Consider the following 19,072-nt stretch of genomic DNA (forward strand, 5'->3'; position numbering starts at 1 on the left):
CTGTTCACATCGTACGACGGATCCGGCAGAGCATCACGGCGACCGTTCATATTGGAAGCCACAATGCAAACTTTGCCTTACTCAGGCTATAACCTCATAAAAACGAGCGTTCCATTATCCATTGATTCCAGTCATTTTTTCACGCCTGGGACCATTAAACTGAGAGGGTGCTACAGTTGATAGAAATGTAAATCACTTTGTACTTTGGGTGGAACTTTTATGTAAGGAAGGGGCTCGGACTAAGGTATACCAAATGCATATTGGAATTTATAAAAAATAAAAAAAACAAGCAATACACACTTCAGGACTTAAATTTCACTTCAATAAGAAATAACCTTAAACTTTTATTAACTGGTTTTAAATCGGGCACTTGGAGGCCTCTTTTTACACAAGATCAAATGCATTTAGAAGCCAAACGTAAAGCCACTTCTTAGCATACATCTCACAGTTATCTCAATACTCCCGATAAAAACTGCTGCACGTGCTACTTGTCAAATGGAATCTCTTGTTTTTTTAACAATTTGTCAAATCATCTGACAAGTTTCATATGAAGTGTACTTGTCTAGACAAGGAAAAAAATGGTTTATTCACTTTGTGGGGGAGGTTTGCAAATCACTTGAACTTCTTTAAAGCAAACTCTTTTCTTCCCTTTCCACCAAACCCACGAACAGTTTGTATCTTCTTCAGCTGTTCTTCAATTGTATGGATTATATCAACTTCTTCTGGGATATGAACATACCTCACGTTGCGTCCAGTAACAAACAAGTCATCTAGCTTAGCCTTCTGGCCATGGCGATCTGTGTAGGTTACCTTCTTCAGGCGGATATTCATAAAAGAATCTACATTTAAAATAGTCCCATTGGCAGAGCTTTCATTCCGTAGGTCAACAGTGGTGACAAGTCCATGTAACCCCTGCAAGAGAATTACTAGGCTATTTTCAGATATTGTTCTCTCCTTCAACGAGTGACTAACCTCCATGATAGGACCTACAAAATAACATTCACTGGATTAATCTCAATGTATATCGAGGAACAAATCATTTAATCTGTACTAGATACATCACAAAGACAACACGTAACCTGCATGCATCAAATGCAGACAAAACAAAAAGGGTTAAAGCCCATCAGTCATCAGCATAGTATGTCTAAACAGCACAAAAAAATACTGTGCCATATAGCTAAAAGTGCCCGATAAAAAATACAGGTCTCATAGTTAAAAGTCCACTGTAGTCATAATGGACGGGCTATCGTGTACGTCAACGTTAGACCTCCTCAGCATGATGCGGGTTACTGCTTGCCCCTAATGATGAGAGAAATCAATATATTAGGCGAATATGAGTGATGTATACATTTGTAAACACCACTATTTGACAATAAAAATATTTTCTATACATATTTAGTGCATTCCAGTTTATTGTGATTTCCAGATCACTGGGTGCCAGAATAATGGAATTGTATTGTATTAGGGAACTGTAAAACGAGTGGTAGGGGGCCAGAAACTTGGTCATTGACTCCATCAAAGGGTCACATTTCAGGATTAGCTGTGGCATACACATTTTTTACAGTTGCATTTTTTTTATGTATATTGTTTTTGACAGAGGATTAGAACCGGAAAAAAAAAAAAAAAAAAAAAAAAAAGCTATTCCTTTGTCCCTATGCAAAGTACATATGGAGAGAATACAAACTGCAAATACAAGCCCCTAAATGGCCACACATACACAAGCCTCTAAACTTTAGGAGAAGAGATGCCCCGGTATCCCCTTAAGGCCCCATGCACACAAAAGCCCGCAATCATGGCCCACAATTGCGGGCACGGCCGGTGACTGCCACCCGCATTTTCGGGCCGTCCTCCCATACAAAGTATGGGAGCATGGCCCGTAAAATAGGACATGCTCCATAATTCCCGGCACGGTGCTACGGCACGAACACCCATCCGTAGCGCTACGGAAAGGTGTCCGCGTTCAATGAAAGTGAATGGGTCCATTTTTGCGGCCCGCTATTGCGGTGCGCAAAAACTGAGGTTTTTTACGGTCGTGTGCATGGAGTCTAACAAAGGAACTGTTAGATGACAAATCCTCTGAAGATCGCTCAGCCTGACCATTAATCTGGGGAAGCCTGATAAACCCTAGGTATCCACTTTTCCCTTGGTGACTAAGTTGCACAGCAGGCACACCAGTGCTGCCAGTTGGGCATCACCCGCATAAATATTTATTTTATAACCTTCCTATTGAGATGTCTTCCTTTTACAAGTGGATGATAAGCTTGTAGAGCATCAATAAATCAAATCAAACGCCCCGCCAATGCCCAGATAATCCTTCTATAGAGCAGCAGCATGTTCCTGCCAATGAGCCAAGTCACTGCTAATCTAAATTGCTTTTCACCGCTGCTGGATCAATCCGGCTTTAAAGGTTATGTACACCTTTATCCAATCTTTTTTTTTTATTAATAAATCAATGTTTTTACTGATTTAAAACAACTTTTACATTGACTTAAATTTTTTTATTTTTTTTTAAGAACCAGCTTCTATGTATCCACAATCCAAAGAATGAGGCAGCACTCCAGTATAGTAGAAAAATCAAAAGTGTAATCACCCCACATACAGGTTTTTCGTCAAGATTGAGGATAGCACCCACAATTTTTGGTTTATGCTACAGTGCAGCTCCTATAGCTCGCTTGCTGCTTCTATGTATCCTGTATAAATAAAAGCTTTATTGTTCCGTCAATGCTGCAACTGTCAGGTCATGCTGAACTGAGAGCTCGGCTGAAATCTGGTCCTACGTGTTTCTGACGTGCAGGATCCAGCTAATAACAATGACATCTAAGTTCAGCTCAGCTGATTTGACAGTCGCAGCTCTGGCAGAACGTTACAGCTTCTAAGGTCAATTTGAAAGTTAAAACAGATTAAAAATAATTTTTTGGGCTCAAAGTTGGTCACCTCCTTTAAAGAGAGCGAACTGACTGGGGATTTTTGCTCCTGGAGGGAGCCCCTGACGTAACTGTCCATATACGGACTGAGACGTCAGGGGTTTCCGTCTAGAAGCAGAATCCCCGGCCAAAGCGCTCGGACAGCGGATTCCGCTCCTAGAGTGACCTTAGGTGGCTCTATCTACAGGGAGCAGGGGGGGGGGTGTCTGGTGCTATCTAAAGGGGGGTGATGCTCTCTACAAGGGACACTGCGGCGCTATCTACAAGGGACACTATCTACATGGGCACTGTGTGGCACTATGTGGGCACTGGCACTATCTACAGGGGTATTGTGCCACCATCTACATGGGCACTGGGGTGTTTTGAAGTTGTTGGAACAAAAACAAAAAAAACAAAACAAAGGATGAATTTTATTTGTTACGCCCATGAAAAACGGATGGCAAACAGTGGTTAACCCCTTCATGATTGCTATAGTTATATACGTTCTAACTGCCGATTCCCCGTGCAGTTAGAACGTGTACAGACGTCGGCAGCCTGGAAGCGGTTTAATGAGTGCAGTGCTGCTTCAGCTTGAGCAGCACTGCACTCTCATGTGTGCCGGGGATTTGAGAGCCCCGGAATACACCCCACCCCCACTGTAGATACTGCCACCCACAACCCCCACAAGACCCTCTGGACATTTAGCCACCTAAGCTCCTTCCAGCATCGGAATCCCCGGCCAGCGCTCTGGCCGAGGATTCCCCTCCTAGAGGGAGCCCCCGCCGTCTTTCCATCCCCACTATAGATAGTGCCACACCCCCTGCAGATAGCATCACATCCCCCACTGTAAATAGCGCCACCTGAACTGAGTCTAGGAGCGGAATCCTCTGTGTCAGATCGCACTGGCCGGGGATTCAGTTTCTAGACAGAGCGAATTGACAGTGACGTTAGTGGCTCTGTCTAGAAGCGGAATCCCCGGCCAGTGCAATCTGACACAGAGGATTCCGCTCCTAGAGTTAGTTCAGGTGGCGCTATTTACAGCGGGGGGTTGCCATCTAGCATCGCACCCCACACTGTAAATAGCACCACATGAACTGAGTCTAGGAGCGGAATACCCTGTGTCAGATCGCACTGGCCAGTGATTCCATTTGCACAGTGACGTTAGTGGCTCTGTCTAGGAGCAGAATGCCTGGCCCGGATGAAAAGACGGCGGGGTGTGTATTCCGGGGCTCTCAAAGCCCCGGCACACGAGAGTGCAGTGAACGAAACAAAACAAAAAAAAAAAAAAAGTGTTCATTTTCAGTGATTTGTCTGCTCATAAAAATTAAAAAAAACACTGAATTTATTAAACTAATCTAGGAAATGAAATTCTCATAAGTTTTGTAAAAAAAAAACAAAGCAAAAATAGTTGTGATATGCAAAGCGGTTGCAAAGATATAGTTTAAAGAAGTGCATATATGACCCTTGGTCATGAAACGGTAAAAAAAAACAAAAAACTATTATTTTACTGTATTTAACCTTTTACGCTTGCATGATATACTGCAATACTAATGTATTCCAGTATATCGTTCTGCTGACAGGCTTCTGTGCAGCCCTGCTGGAGGCAGGGCATCATAGGAATATCAGGCCCCCAGGCTGCCATGCCAAACATCAGAACCCCTGATCGCGTCGCAGGGGCCCGTTACAATGTTACAGGGGGCCGTCCCCGTTTCTAACCATTTAAATTCCAGTCGCTATTGACCGCTGCATTTAAGGGGTTAAACGAGCGGGATCGCACTCATTACAGTAAAGTGTCAGCTGTAAGATACAGTTGACATGCTCGTTCGATAGAGCGGACCCAGCCGGTGAGCCCACTCCGTACCCCCCCCCCCCACCCGACTTTCGCTGTAGATACGGCGGATGTCGGGAAGGGGTTTAGACGGAGTTCACACTGCATTTTAGCATGTTTAGTTGAAAAACTCCTTTTGAAAGACATGGGAGTTTATCTACCAAAACAAAAACCGCATGCTAAAAAACGTGCAGCGTGAACTCAGCCGCAGCTTTTCCAATTTAGGCTTCGTTCACATCTGTGTCAGGGCTCCGTTCAGGAGCTTTCCGTCAGGAGAACACATGAATGGTACCCTGACTGAAACAAACGGAAACCATAAGTTTCCGTTTGCATCACCATTGATTTCAATGGTGACGGATCGGGTGCAAATGGTTTCCGTTTGTCTAAGTTGTGAAAGGGTTCTGGCGTTTTGACGTAATGAGTAGCGCAGTCCACTATTGTATTCGTTTCATCAAAACGATGGAACCCTTGCACAACAGACACAGACGGAAACCATTGAAACCAATGGTGATGCAAACAGAAACCTATGGTTTCCGTTTGTTTCAGTCAGGGCTCCGTTCTGGCAGAAAGCTCAGACAGAACGGAGCAGACGCAGATGTGAACGAAGCCTTACCTACAAGTTGAACAATATTGTCCTCATTGTTACTTAATTCATGTCTTTGTGGTCATAACAGGAAGGGTAACATTTTCTCTTCCTGTTGATTTATTCTATTCTTTGAGGGTTATCTTTTCTGAGAAGTAACTTATGAGGTAACAAGAGGAAGTGTAGATTTAATCTTGAAAACATTACCATTTCTGTAAAGGTCATATACTTTTATAATGTGTAGAAAGTATAGCTTATGCTCACATTTTTATTTTCCCAACTCCTTTTTTCTTACTCTCTGCCATTACTTGTTGGAACCCAAAACAAGTAGATTTTGAGCCTTTTGAGAAAGGCTCTTGTGTTGCGCTGAAATGTTGCATTTACTTATGGACCAATAAAAAAAGTGTCCTGACAGATCACGCTGTTCAGTGAAACAAGCTTCGGAGTAATGGAGAGAAGTGTATGATGCCGATTGGTCAGCGTCATACACTTCTTTATAATACGCCCACTTGGTTAAAAGTTAAAAAATGCCCACTTGGGCATTAACCCCTTAGTGACCACCAATACGCCTTTTCACGTTGGTCACTAAGGGGCCTTAGACTGGGCCGCTGCCTTTTCACGTTGGCCCAGTCTAAGTCCTGAACGGATGTCCCGTGCAGGCTGGAGCCGGGGCTCAGCTGTTTGATGACAGCTGGGCTCCTGCTCCAACAGCCGCGATCGAAGTTTACTTCGATCGCGGCCATTTAACCTGTTAAATGCCGCCGTCAATAGCGACCGCAGCATTTAACTTGTTTACAGAGGGAGTGTGCTCCCTCTGTCACCCATCGGCGGCCCGCAAATGCAATCGCGGGTCTCCGATGGGGTGTCATGGCAGCCGGGGGCTTGATAAAAGCCCCCAGGTCTGCCCTTGACATATGCCTGTTAGGACGCGCCGGAGGCACGTCCTAACAGATTTCCTGTCAGATTTATACTGACAGGCAATAATGCTCTGGTATACGAAGTATACCAGAGCATTATAGCAGCGATCGGAATATCGCACAGTAAAGTCCCCTAGTGGGACTAATAAAATAAATAATAAATGTGAAAAAGAATAAAAATGACAGTAAAAAATAAAAAAACAATTTCTTTACATAAAAAGTGGATTTAGTAAAAGTGTCAAAAATAAAAGTACACATATATGGTATCGCCGCGACCGTAATGACTCAATTAATAAAGTTAATGTAATTTAAACCGCAAGGTGAACACCGTAAAAAAAAAAAACACGCAAAAAACAATGGCGAAATTGCAATTTTTTTCCATCGCCCAAAAAAAGTCATAATAAAAATGAAGTCCCATGCACCCCAAAACAGTACCAATCAAAACTACGTCTCGTCCCGCAGAAAACAAGCCCAAAAAAATCACCACATTAATGGAAAAATAAAAAAAAAGTTACGGCTCTTGGAAAGAGACGATGCAAAAACAAATAATTTTAGTTCAAAAGTGTTTTTATTGTGCAAAAGTCGTAAAACATAAAAAACCTCTACATATTTGGTATCGCCGTAATCGTACCGACCCATAGAATAAAGGTAACATGTTATTTACGCCGCACAGTGAACGGCGTCAATTTAAAAACGCATAGAACAATGGTGGAATTTCAGGTTTTTTTATAATCCCCCCCCAAAAAAGTTAATAAAAAAAATTATATGTACCTAAAAAGGTGCTATTAAAAAGTACAACTAATCCCGCAAAAAACAAGTCCTCATACAGCTATGTAGACGAAATAATAAAAAAAAAAAAAGTTATAGCTCTTTGAATGCGACTATAGAAAAAAAAAAAAAAAAATTGCTTTTGGTCATTAGGGCCTAAAATGGGCTGGTCACTAAGGGGTTAAGAAAAAATAATTTGCATAAATGTAATAAAGGTCATAACTTGCTGAAAAAAAGATCGTTTCTCAAAATAAAAAAACACTGCTGTTAACTACATTCCAGCGCCGATAAAATGATGTAGGAGATAGGGTATTTTTATTCTGGTGACAGAGCCTCTTTAACCCCTTCAGGACTGAGCCTGTTTTGGCCTTGTGGACACAGATGATTTTTTCAAATCTGACGTGTCACTTTATGTGGTAATAACTCCGGAACGCTTTTACCTATCCAAGCGATTCTGAGATGGTTTTCTCATGACATATTGTACTTTATGTTAGTGAAAAAATGTGGTCGATAAATTCAATATTTATTTGTGAAAAACTTCAAATTTTAGCAAAAATTTGCATTTTTCTAAATTTAAGTGTATCTGCTTGTAAAACAGATAGTAATTCCACACAAAATAGTTACTAGTTAACATCCCCCATATGTCTACTTTATGTTGGCATCATTTTCTTTCACGTACTTTTATTTTTCTAGGACGTTACAAGGCTTAGAACTTTAGCAGCAATTTCTCATATTTTCAATAGCCCATTTTTTCAGGGACCAGTTCAGTTCTGAAGTGGCTTTGAGGGCCGTATATATTAGAAAGTCCCCATAAATCACCCCATTTTGAAAACTGCACCCCTCAAGGTATTCAAAACCACATTCAGAAAGTATTTTAACCCTTTAGACGTTTCACAGGAATTAAGGCAATGTAGAGGTGAAATTTACAAATTTCATTTTTTTTGCCAAAATTCATTTGTAATAAAAAAAAAAAAATCTGTAACACAAAAGGTTTTACCAGAGAAACGCAACTCAATATTTATTGCCCAGATTCTGCAGATTTTAGAAATATCCAACATGTGGCCCTAGTGCGGTAATGGACTGAAACACAGGCCTCAGAAGCAAAGGATTTTGGGGCCTCCTTTTTTTAGGAATATATTTTTGGCACCATGTCAGGTTTGAGGAGGTCTTGTGGTACCTAAACAGTCAAAACCCCCAAAAAGTGACCCCATTTTGAAAACTACACCCCTCAAGGCATTTTTCTAGGGGTATACTTAGCATTTTGACCCCACAGTTTTTTTGTAGAATTAGTCTGTGAAGATGAAAATCACCTATTTTTCTGTGGAAACATAGAATTTTTTCATTTTTACAAGGAATAAAGGAGAAAAAGCCGCCCAACATTTGTAAAGCAATTTCTCCCGATTACAGCAATACCCCATATGTTGTCGTAAACTGATGTTTGGACCCACAGCAGGGCTCAGGAGGGAAGGAGCGCCTTTTGGATTTTGGAGCGCAGATTTTGCTGGATTGGTTTTCAGTGCCATGTCGGGTTTGCAACGCCTCTGAGGGACCAAAACAGTGGAAACCCCCCAAAAGTGACCCTATTTTGGAATCTACACCCCTCAAGGAATTTTTCTAGGGGTATAGTGAGCATTTTGGCCCCTCAGGATCTTTTTTTAGAGCTAAGGGGACCAAAAAAGAGCGATTTTGGCGCTTTAAATTCTTCATTTATTACAGCGTTCACCGTGCGCAATAAATTATGTTTTAATTTATTCTGTCGGTCGGTACGATTACGCCGATACCCATATGTGTATAGTTTTTTTAAAGTTTTGCAGCGTTTGCACAATAAAATTACGTTTCTATAAAGTAATTTATTTTCTGAGACACGCTATTCTGAGCCGTAACTTTTATTTTTTCGTCAAAAAAGCTGTGGGAGGTCTTGTTTTTTGCGGGACGGGTTGTAGTTTTTATTGGTACCATTTTGGGGTAAATGCGACCTTTTGATCACTTTTTATTCTATATCTTGGGAGGGGTGGTGACCAAAAAATAGCGATGCTGACAGTTTTCCCTTTATTTTGTTTGCGGCGTTCACCGTGCGGAAAAATGAACATTATAGTTTCATAGATTGGGTCGTTACGAACACGGTGATACCAAATATGTGTACTTTTTTTTAACGTTTTCATTTTTTCCCTATAATAAATGACTTATTATAGGAAAACAAAACCTTTTATTTTTACACTTTTATAAAACATTTTTATTAACTTTTTTTTACTTTTTACACTTTATATTTTTGTTTATTAACTTTTCACACTTTCATTTTTTGACCTGCAGCTTTGATCGCTGCTAGAATACATTACACTACCTAGGTAGTGTAATGTATTCCAACTGTCAGTGTGACGTCACAGTCACTCTGACAGTTAGTCTACGAGGACCAGCAGAGGCTGATCCTCATAGGCTTCCATACATGGCAGACCCGGAGGCCGTTGCCTGGCCTCCGGATGCCATCACAAGCATCAGCAGCCCCCACGATTGCATGGGGGCTGCTGATGTGCTACAAACCCCCTACATGCGGAGATCGCAATCGAGCCCCGCATGTAATGGGTTAATTGCCGAAATCAGCGGCGATGAGCCGCTGATCGGCAACACTGGAGTGTCAGCGGTCGGGGACAGCTGATCTCCAAGTTCCCGATGCACACCGTCGCCGACAGTGTGCATCGGGAACGACACAGTGACTTCCTGTCACTCTGACAGGAAGCCTATCAGGACCAGCCGAAGGTTGGTCCTGATGGGCTACCGTCCATGGCAGACCCGGAAGCCATTGTTTGGCTTCCGTTTGCCATAGTAACAATCGGCAAACCCCGCAATTTCGGACCGGGGTCTGCCAATATGTTAGAAACTCCCAAAATTCGGCGATTGCACCCGATCGCCGAATTTAAGGGGTTAATTCGCCTAAATCAGCGGCAAAGGACCGCTGGCCGGCAAGAGGGGAGTGTCAGCTGTTGGTGACAGCTGACCTCCCGGTTCCCGGTGCACACTGTCGCCGACAGTGTGCACCGGGAAAAACTCAGTAACTGTACGTCCTCGTGCGGGAAGTAACCTCCCGCAACGACGGACAGTTACGTCCTGGTGCGGGTAAGGGTTAAAGAGGCTCTGTCACCAGATTCTCAAGTCCCTATCTCCTATTGCATGTGATCGGCGCTGCAATGTAGATAACAGTAACGTTTTTGTGTTTTTTTTAAACTTTCATTTTTGGCCAAGTTATGAGCTCATATATATATATATGCGCAAATGAGCTTTGAAATGGACAACTGGGCGTGTTTTTTTTCGTATGTCCAACTGGGCGTGTATTGTGTTTTTAACTGGGCGTGTTTACTTGTTTTACTAACTGGGCGTTGTGAATAGAAGTGTATGATGCTGACGAATCAGTGACCAATCAGCATCATGCACTCCTCTCCATTCATTTACACAGCACATAGTGTTCTTACTAGAACGATGTGCAGCCACATACACAAGCGTCCTGATAATGAATACACATGACCTCCAGCCTGGACGTCATGTGTATTCAGAATCCTGACACTTCTGAATCTTTTCTGTGAGATTCCAGCAAGGGAAACGAAATCTCGTTTACCTCGTAATCTCACGAGATTACGCGTGGGTATTGCCATAAATCTTCATAAATGTTGGGGTGCTTTTTCTCCTTTATTTCTTGTAAAAATTCTATGCTTTTTCCGAAGAAAAAAAAGTCGATTTTCATCTTCACAGACTAATTCCACTAAATTCTGCAAAAAAAACTGTGGGGACAAAATGCTAACTATACCTTGAAAAATTCCTTGAGGGGTGTAGTTTCCAAGATGGTGTCACTTTTTTTTGGGGGGGGGGGGGGTTCCCCGGTTTAGGAACCAGAAGACCTCTTCAGACCTCACATGGTGCCTAAAATAAACTCCCAAAAAAAAAAAAGGGAGGCCCCAAAATCCTCTAGGTGCTCCTTTGCTTTGGAGGCCGGTTCTTCAGTCCATTAGCACACTAGGGCCACATGTGGGATATTTCTAGAAAATGTACAATCTGGGCAATAAATATTGAGTTGCATTTCTCTGGTAAAACCTTCTGTGTTACAGAAAAAAAATGTATTACAAATTAATTTTGGCAAAAAAATTTAATTTGTAATTTCACCTCTACATTGCTTTAATTCCTGTGAAAAGCCTAAAGGGTTAAGACACTTTCTGAATGCGGTTTTGAATACCTTGAGGGGTGCAGCTTTCAAAAAGGGGTGATTTATGGGGACTTTCTAATATATAAGGCCCTCAATGCCGCTTCAGAACTGAACTGGTCCCTGAAAAAATGGCCTTTTGAAATTTTCTTGAAAATGTGAGAAATTGCTGCTAAAGTTCTAAGCCTTGTAACGTCCTAGAAAAATAAAAGGATGTTCAAAAAACGATGCCGATCTAAAGTACACATATGGGGTATGTTAACTAGTAAATATTGTGTGGTATAACTATCGGTTTTACAAGTAGATACATTTAAAATTTAGTAAAATGCTAATTTTTACACATTTTCTAAAAATTGACGTTTTTCACAAACAGATATTGAATTTATCGACCAAATGTTTTCACTAACATAAAGTACAATAGGTCACGAGAAAACAATCTCAGAATCACTTGGATAGGTAAAAGCATTCCCGAGTTATTACCACATAAAGTGACACGTCAGATTTGAAAAAATAGTCTGTGTCCACAGGGCCAAAACAGGCTCAGTCCTGAAGGGGTTAATAATAAATGACTTCATCAATTCCCTCACATAATGGCAACATTGGGGTTAATATGGGTCACACTAACCCCAATGTTCATCAATGCTGGCTGAAAATAAAAAAATATACTAGTGTCTTTATTTCAAGTTTTTGCTCTGCTCGAACACCTGCCTGTCTGTCACTACACTGCAGCGCGGTCCCGATTCCACACTAGTGGCGCGAGCGACAGTCACGTCATCCGGAACCCACTGCCTGTGCCGCTCACAACATCCCTCTCCGTTCTCACATACCCAGATCATCATTGGTGGCAGTAGAGAAAGGAGGGAGGAACGGTCCACGCCCCTAATGTGACGAGGTTGGCGCTAATGACGAGCGACCCAGTCACTGAAGGGAAAGAGCATCGTGGGCATGCTCTCTTCATTTATCTCAATACTAAGCTGTGCGACCGCACAGCATCGCATCAAAATACAGAAATTGACAGTATTGAACAGTTTGCCTCCGCACAGAATGGAAACTGTATCGACGCATCGTGCATCCCTAGTGCTGCGGCCCATTTTTCGGATGGAAATCTGAGCATGCTCATTCTGTTCTGAATGTTCACTCTGGATTTTACCGATTTCAATGCCGAAGGGGTAAAGTCCACAGCAAAGTCTGCAGGTAACACGTGCGGATTTAGCTGTAGAAATGCTGCGGTAAATCTGCAGCATTTCCTTTCCTTGTGAATCCAGCCATGCACAGAACCGTCAGGCTTCGTTCCATCGGAACGGAGCCCTAGCGCAGATGTGAACGGAGCCCTGACAGACACATACGGAAACCATAGGCTTCCGTGTGCATCACCATTGACTTCAATGGTGATGGATCCGGTGCCAATGGTCTCAGTTGTGTAAGGGTGCTGTCGTTTTGACTAAATCAATACCGTAGTGGACAACAAAACGACGGAACCCTTGCACAACGGAGACAGGCGGAAACCATTGGCACCGGATCCGTCACCATTGAAATCAATGATGAAGGAAACCTATGGTTTCCGCTTGTGTCTGTCAGGGCTCCGTTCCGACGGAACGTCGCTTAAGGGCCTGTTCACATCACCGTTCATTTCCGTTCCGGGGTTCTGTCGGGTGAACCCCGCAACGGAAAGTGAAACTGACAGCACAGCTTCCATTGATCTCAATGGTGATGGAAACATCGCTAATGCTTTCCGTTCGTCACCATTCCGGCTGGTTTCCCGACGGAATCAATAGCGCAGTCGACTACGCTATGGATTCCGTCGGAAAACCGGAAACCAGCCAGAACGGTGACGAACGGAAAGCATTAGCGATGCTTCCGTCACCATTGAGATCAATGGAAGCTGTGCTGTAAGTTTCACTTTCCGTTGAGGGGTTCAACCGACAGAACCCCGGAACGGAAATGAACGGTGATGTGAACAGGCCCTTAAGATTGTTTCACACTTTCCTAATGGCTTATATTTTTGCAGGATACATACGACAGATGCGTGTGTGTCCACTGACCTGTAATGAAACTTTCATGTTACCATAGCATGCTGCACTATTTCAACCATCAAAAAGCAACGGAAACCTAGCAGAAAAGAAGGCAAGTGTGAACAGAGCCTAAGTCCTTTCATATCCCTCATTTTCTAACTACATTGTGACTATGAATTTCACTTCTACTCAAGGTCAGGATATAGATTTACATGTTGTGGAGGGCACTTCCCTGTGATTCAGAGCTGATACATTCTTGGCAACAATTTACAATTGTCTTTTTTTTCCCTCCTGAAACAGCTCAAAATCCTTCACTCAGGATTCAGGAAGACCCAAGGCACCCGTATGTATTAAGGAGCCACTACAGTATAAATAAAGGTCTGCCCGCGGCTTCCCTCAGTATACAATTCAATAACAGTCAATAGAGCGGTACCGACACTACGTCTATTGTTACAGTGCAATGCGATACCTCCGTATACCCTGTGTAGAGACTGGCAGTGAGGGCACACAGCGCTCTTACCCTGCAGCCAATCGGGCGCGCTCTTCAACACGTAGTATAGGCACCACGCTGCTCAAACAGCTCAGCACCGGGAAAAAGCACCGCAAGTCGCTGCCTATAATCCCTGCCAATAAGAGATGTGTCTTTTATGACTGACGTATTAACGCACCAATGGTAGGTTAATGAAACTAGTCACATGGCTGTGCACCAATCATGCACGCAGGGGAGGAGACAAGCACGGATGCTGCGTGACTACTATGTTCTCTGTTAGCTCAAATGATACTTATTGTCTACCAAAGGCTAATAGAGCGGATCACATGTTTAGGGTATGTTCACACGGCCTATTTACGGACGTAAATCGGGCGTTTTTGCCCCGAATTACGCCCGAAAATAGCGCCTCAATAGCGCTGACAAACATCTGCCCATTGAAAGCAATGGGCAGACGTTTGTCTGTTCACACGAGGCGTATATTTACGCGCCGCTGTCAAATGACGGCGCGTAAATAGACGCCCGCGTAGAAGAAGTGACCTGTCACTTCTTTGGCCGTAATTGGAGCCGCTATTCATTGACTCCAATGAATAGCAGCGCTAATTACGGCCGTAATTGACGCGGCGTTCAAGCGCCTGCACATGCCGGTACGGCTGAAATTACGGGGATGTTTTCAGGCTGAAACATCCCCGTAATTTCAGCCGTTACGGACCCCCGCCGTGTGAACATACCCTAAGGGTATGTTCACACGGCCTATTTACGGACGTAAATCGGGCGTTTTTGCCCCGAATTAGGGTATGTTCACACGGCCTATTTACGGACGTAAATCGGGCGTTTTTGCCCCGAATTACGCCCGAAAATAGCGCCTCAATAGCGCTGACAAACATCTGCCCATTGAAAGCAATGGGCAGACGTTTGTCTGTTCACACGAGGCGTATATTTACGCACCGCTGTCAAATGACGGCGCGTAAATAGACGCCCGCGTAGAAGAAGTGACCTGTCACTTCTTTGGCCGTAATTGGAGCCGCTATTCATTGACTCCAATGAATAGCAGCGCTAATTACGGCCGTAATTGACGCGGCGTTCAAGCGCCTGCACATGCCGGTACGGCTGAAATTACGGGGATGTTTTCAGGCTGAAACATCCCCGTAATTTCAGCCGTTACGGACCCCCGCCGTGTGAACATACCCTAAGGGTATGTTCACACGGCCTATTTACGGACGTAAATCGGGCGTTTTTGCCCCGAATTAGGGTATGTTCACACGGCCTATTTACGGACGTAAATCGGGCGTTTTTGCCCCGAATTACGCCCGAAAATAGCGCCTCAATAGCGCTGACAAACATCTGCCCATTGAAAGCAATGGGCAGACGTTTGTCTGTTCACACGAGGCGTATATTTACGCGCCGCTGTCAAATGACGGCGCGTAAATAGACGCCCGCGTAGAAGAAGTGACCTGTCACTTCTTTGGCCGTAATTGGAGCCGCTATTCATTGACTCCAATGAATAGCAGCGCTAATTACGTCCGTAATTGACGCGGCGTTCAAGCGCCTGCACATGCCGGTACGGCTGAAATTACGGGGATGTTTTCAGGCTGAAACATCCCCGTAATTTCAGCCGTAACGGACGCCCTCGTGTGAACATACCCTTAGAGGCACACTGACGCAAAAGGGCCATGAAAAGCTGATCAGGTTTTAATGGCCATTGTTTTTCACTGTCTTGTGAATGTAGCACAAGGCTACAAGGCTACATTCACAAGACAGTGGAAAAACGTCTGTGTGACCTCCGCTTTTTTAACGGCCGTCATACGGGTTTTTTCACATTGTCCTATTTTTGGCTGTTTTCACGACCAGACAGCTCCCATAGAAGTCAATTGATCACTTTTTACCGGCCATTTTTCAGGAAACAATACTTGTAACGACCGGTAAAAAGTGATCCTGGTGGAGAACTTCCCCGGCACAACACTACTTTGAGCGCTGAGGCAGAGGAAGCTCATGACATTACTGTCCATACAAGGACAGTGAAGTCAGGGCTTTCAACAATGGAATCCAAGGCCAGAGCATCACAAGATCTCCGGCCGAGGACTCCAGTCTTGTAGATAGCAACCCCCCCCCCCCCCCCCCCATCCCAGTAGATAGCGCCACTGTAGCTCCCTATAGGAGCAGAATCCCCAGCAGCCAGACCCAACTCTGGCAGGGGATTCCGCTCCTGGAGAAGCCACTGGCGTCACTATCTAAATATGGACAGTGATGTCAAGGTGTTACTCCTGGAGTGGAATCCCCATCCCGCTCTGGCAGGGGATTACGCTCCTGGAGAAGCCCCCGGCATCACTACATATATATATATATATATGGACAATGACGTCAAGGGGTTACTCGTGGAGCGGAATCCTCGGCCCGCTCTGGCAGGGGATTCCACTCTTCTGATGCCACTTTCCATATATGGACTGTGACATCAAGGGCTTTCCCAAAACAGGAGTCCCCGTCCAGAGATCTTGCATTTCTCTGGCCGAGGACTCCATTGCTGAAAGCCCTGACTTCACTGGACAGTGCTGACAGGGGCTTCCCCGGGCTCAGTGCTCAAAATAGCGCTGTGTGTGAGGAGTCCTCGGTCAGCATCAGTTTTTACTGGCCATTACAAGGATTGATATGGCCAAAAATAGGGTATGTCCTATTTTTTTATGGCTGGTATTCACGGGACGTTAAAAAAACGACCATGTTTATACACCCATAGTTTTTTACACACGTAAATCTGTCACGCTCGTATGAATGTAGCCAAAGTCTTTTTTTTCATGGTTGAAAGTTCACTTACAGGTCCTTCTCAATGAATTAGAATATCATCAAAAAGTTTATTTATTTCAGTAATTCAATTCAAAAAAGAAAAAGTCATATATTATATCGATTCATTACACACAGTGTGATCTATTTCCAGCATTTTTTTCTTTTAATGTTGGTGATTATAGCTAAGGGTATGTGCACACGATAGCAGGCATTTACGGCTGAAATGACAGACTGTTTTCAGGAGAAAACAGCTGCCTCGTTTCAGACGTAAATGCTCCTCCTCACATTTTGCAAGGCTTCTCTGACAGCCGTAAATTTTGAGCTGCTCTTCATTGAGTTCAATGAAGAACGGCTCAAATTACGTCTGAAAGAAGTGTCCTGCACTTCTTTTGCCGAGGCTGTATTTTTACGCGTCGTCGTTTGACAGCTGTCAAACGACGACGCATAAATAACAGGTTGTCTGCACAGTACGTCGGCAAACCCATTCAAATGAATGGGCAGATGTTTGCCGACGTATTGTAGCCCTATTTTCAGACGTAAAACGAGGCATAATACGCCTCATTTACGTCTGAAAATAGGTCGTGTGAACCCAGCCTAACAGTTAGGGTATGTTCACACGGCCTATTTACGGATGTAATTCGGGCGTTTTTGCCCCGAATTACGTCTGAAAATAGCGCCTCAATAGCGCTGACAAACATCTGCAAAATTGAAAGCAATGGGCAGACGTTTGTCTGTTCACACGAGGCGTATATTTACGCGCCGCTGTCAAATGACGGCGCGTAAATAGACGCCCGCGTCAAAGAAGTGACCTGTCACTTCTTTGGCCGTAATTGGAGCCGTTATTCATTGACTCCAATGAATAGCAGCGCTAATTACGGCCGTAATGGACGCGGCGTTCAAGCGCCTGCACATGCCGGTACGGCTGAAATTACGGGGATGTTTTCAGGCTGAAACATCCCCGTAATTTCAGCCGTAACGGACGCCCTCGTGTGAACATACCCTTAATGAAAACCCAAAATTTAGTGTCTCAGAAAATTAAAAAATAAATAAGCCCAATTTCAAAATACCAAAATGTTGGCCTACTGAATGAATTACTGCATCATTGCGGTGTGGCATGGAGGTGATCAGCCTGTGGCACTACTGAGGTGTTATTGAAGCCCAGGTTGCTTTGGTAGCGGCCTTCAGCTCGTCTGCATTGTTGGGTCTGGTGTCTCTCATCTTCCTCTTGACAATACACCATAGATTCTCCATAGGGTTTAGGTCAGGCGAGTTTGCTGGCCAATCAAGCACAGTGATATTGTGGTTACAAAACTAGGTATTGGTACTTTTGGCAGAGTGGGCAGGTGCCAAGTCCTGCTGGAAAATTAAATCAGCATCTCGAAAATTTCCTGGTAGATGGCTGCGCTAACTCTGGACTTGATATAACACAGTGGACCAACACCAGCAGATGACATGGCTCCCCAACCCATCACTGACTGTGGAAGCAGGGCCGCCATCAGGAATTTCAGGGCCCCCTACAGCTAAATTTTCTGGGCCCCCCTACCGTGGCACCGCCTGTTAACGGTACTTTGTCCAGCACTATATCATGGTACCCAGGGCCGCCATGAGGGGGGGTATTATGGGTACTGATGTGAGAGGCCCGGCCAAACCTAATTGAAAGGGGGGCCCGGCAACTGCCGCGACTTGCCTTTGGTAGAAAAAAAACAGGCCCCTGCAATGGGGCCCGTTTTTTTCACCAAAAGAATGTCGTGAGCTGCGGGCCCCCCTTTCAATTAGGTTTGGCCGGGCCTCTCACATCGGTACCCATAATACCCCCCCTGATGGCGGCCCTGGGTAGCATGGGGGTCGTCATGGGGGCCGTCAAACACTGCCGCCCGTGCGACCGATCGCGCGCACCCGCAAACTCCCGCGCATGCGCACCCGCGACCGCCTGGAACCGCGCACCGAATTTTGAGGCAGATTTTGACCTGCCCACACTATCTTGCCGCGTTTTTTGCCCGCGGCGATTGAGGACAGCAGACAAAAAACGCAGGGAAAAATGCATTTTCTGCCTCCCATTGATTTCGATGGCAGGTCAGAGGCAGAACCGCGGCAAGAAAGGACGTGCTGCTTTTTCTTTTTTCCGCGACTGGCTCCCATTGATTTCAGACTAAATCAATGGGAGGCGGTTTTGGAAGTTTTTTGGTGCTGATTCTGACGCAGTGTCCGAGTCAATATCAAGGGCCAAAAACTCTGTGAACTGGGCCTTATTGTTAGGGCTTATTCAGACGAACGTGTAATACATCCGTGCAACGCGCGTGATTTTCACGTGGCTCGCACGGACCTATGTTACTCTATGGGGCCGTTCAGACGGTCAGTGATTTTCATGCAGCGTGTGTCCGTGTGTCCGCTGCGTAAAACTCACGACATGTCCGATATTTGTGCATTGTTCGCGCTTCACGCACCCATTGAAGTCAATGGGTGCGTGAAAATCACGCCCAGCACTTCCGCAGCAGTATAAACTATGAATGAAAACAGAAAAGCACCACGTGCTACAAACATACAAACAGAGTGTCATAATGATGGCGGCTGCGCGAAAATCACGCAGCCGCGCATCATACGCTGCTGACA

General features: G+C 44.4%; 1 protein-coding gene across 1 annotated transcript; it reads right to left on the reverse strand.

Moving 5' to 3' along the window:
- Positions 1 to 308: 308 nt before the first annotated feature.
- LSM10 (LSM10, U7 small nuclear RNA associated) lies at positions 309 to 978 on the reverse strand. The gene has a single exon (XM_075853274.1). The coding sequence runs from the start codon at positions 976 to 978 to the stop codon at positions 613 to 615; it is 366 nt and encodes a 121-aa protein (XP_075709389.1). The 3' UTR covers positions 309 to 612.
- Positions 979 to 19,072: the final 18,094 nt, after the last annotated feature.

This window comes from Rhinoderma darwinii, chromosome 2 (assembly GCF_050947455.1).
Source record: "Rhinoderma darwinii isolate aRhiDar2 chromosome 2, aRhiDar2.hap1, whole genome shotgun sequence".
NCBI classification, from domain to species: domain Eukaryota; kingdom Metazoa; phylum Chordata; class Amphibia; order Anura; family Rhinodermatidae; genus Rhinoderma; species Rhinoderma darwinii.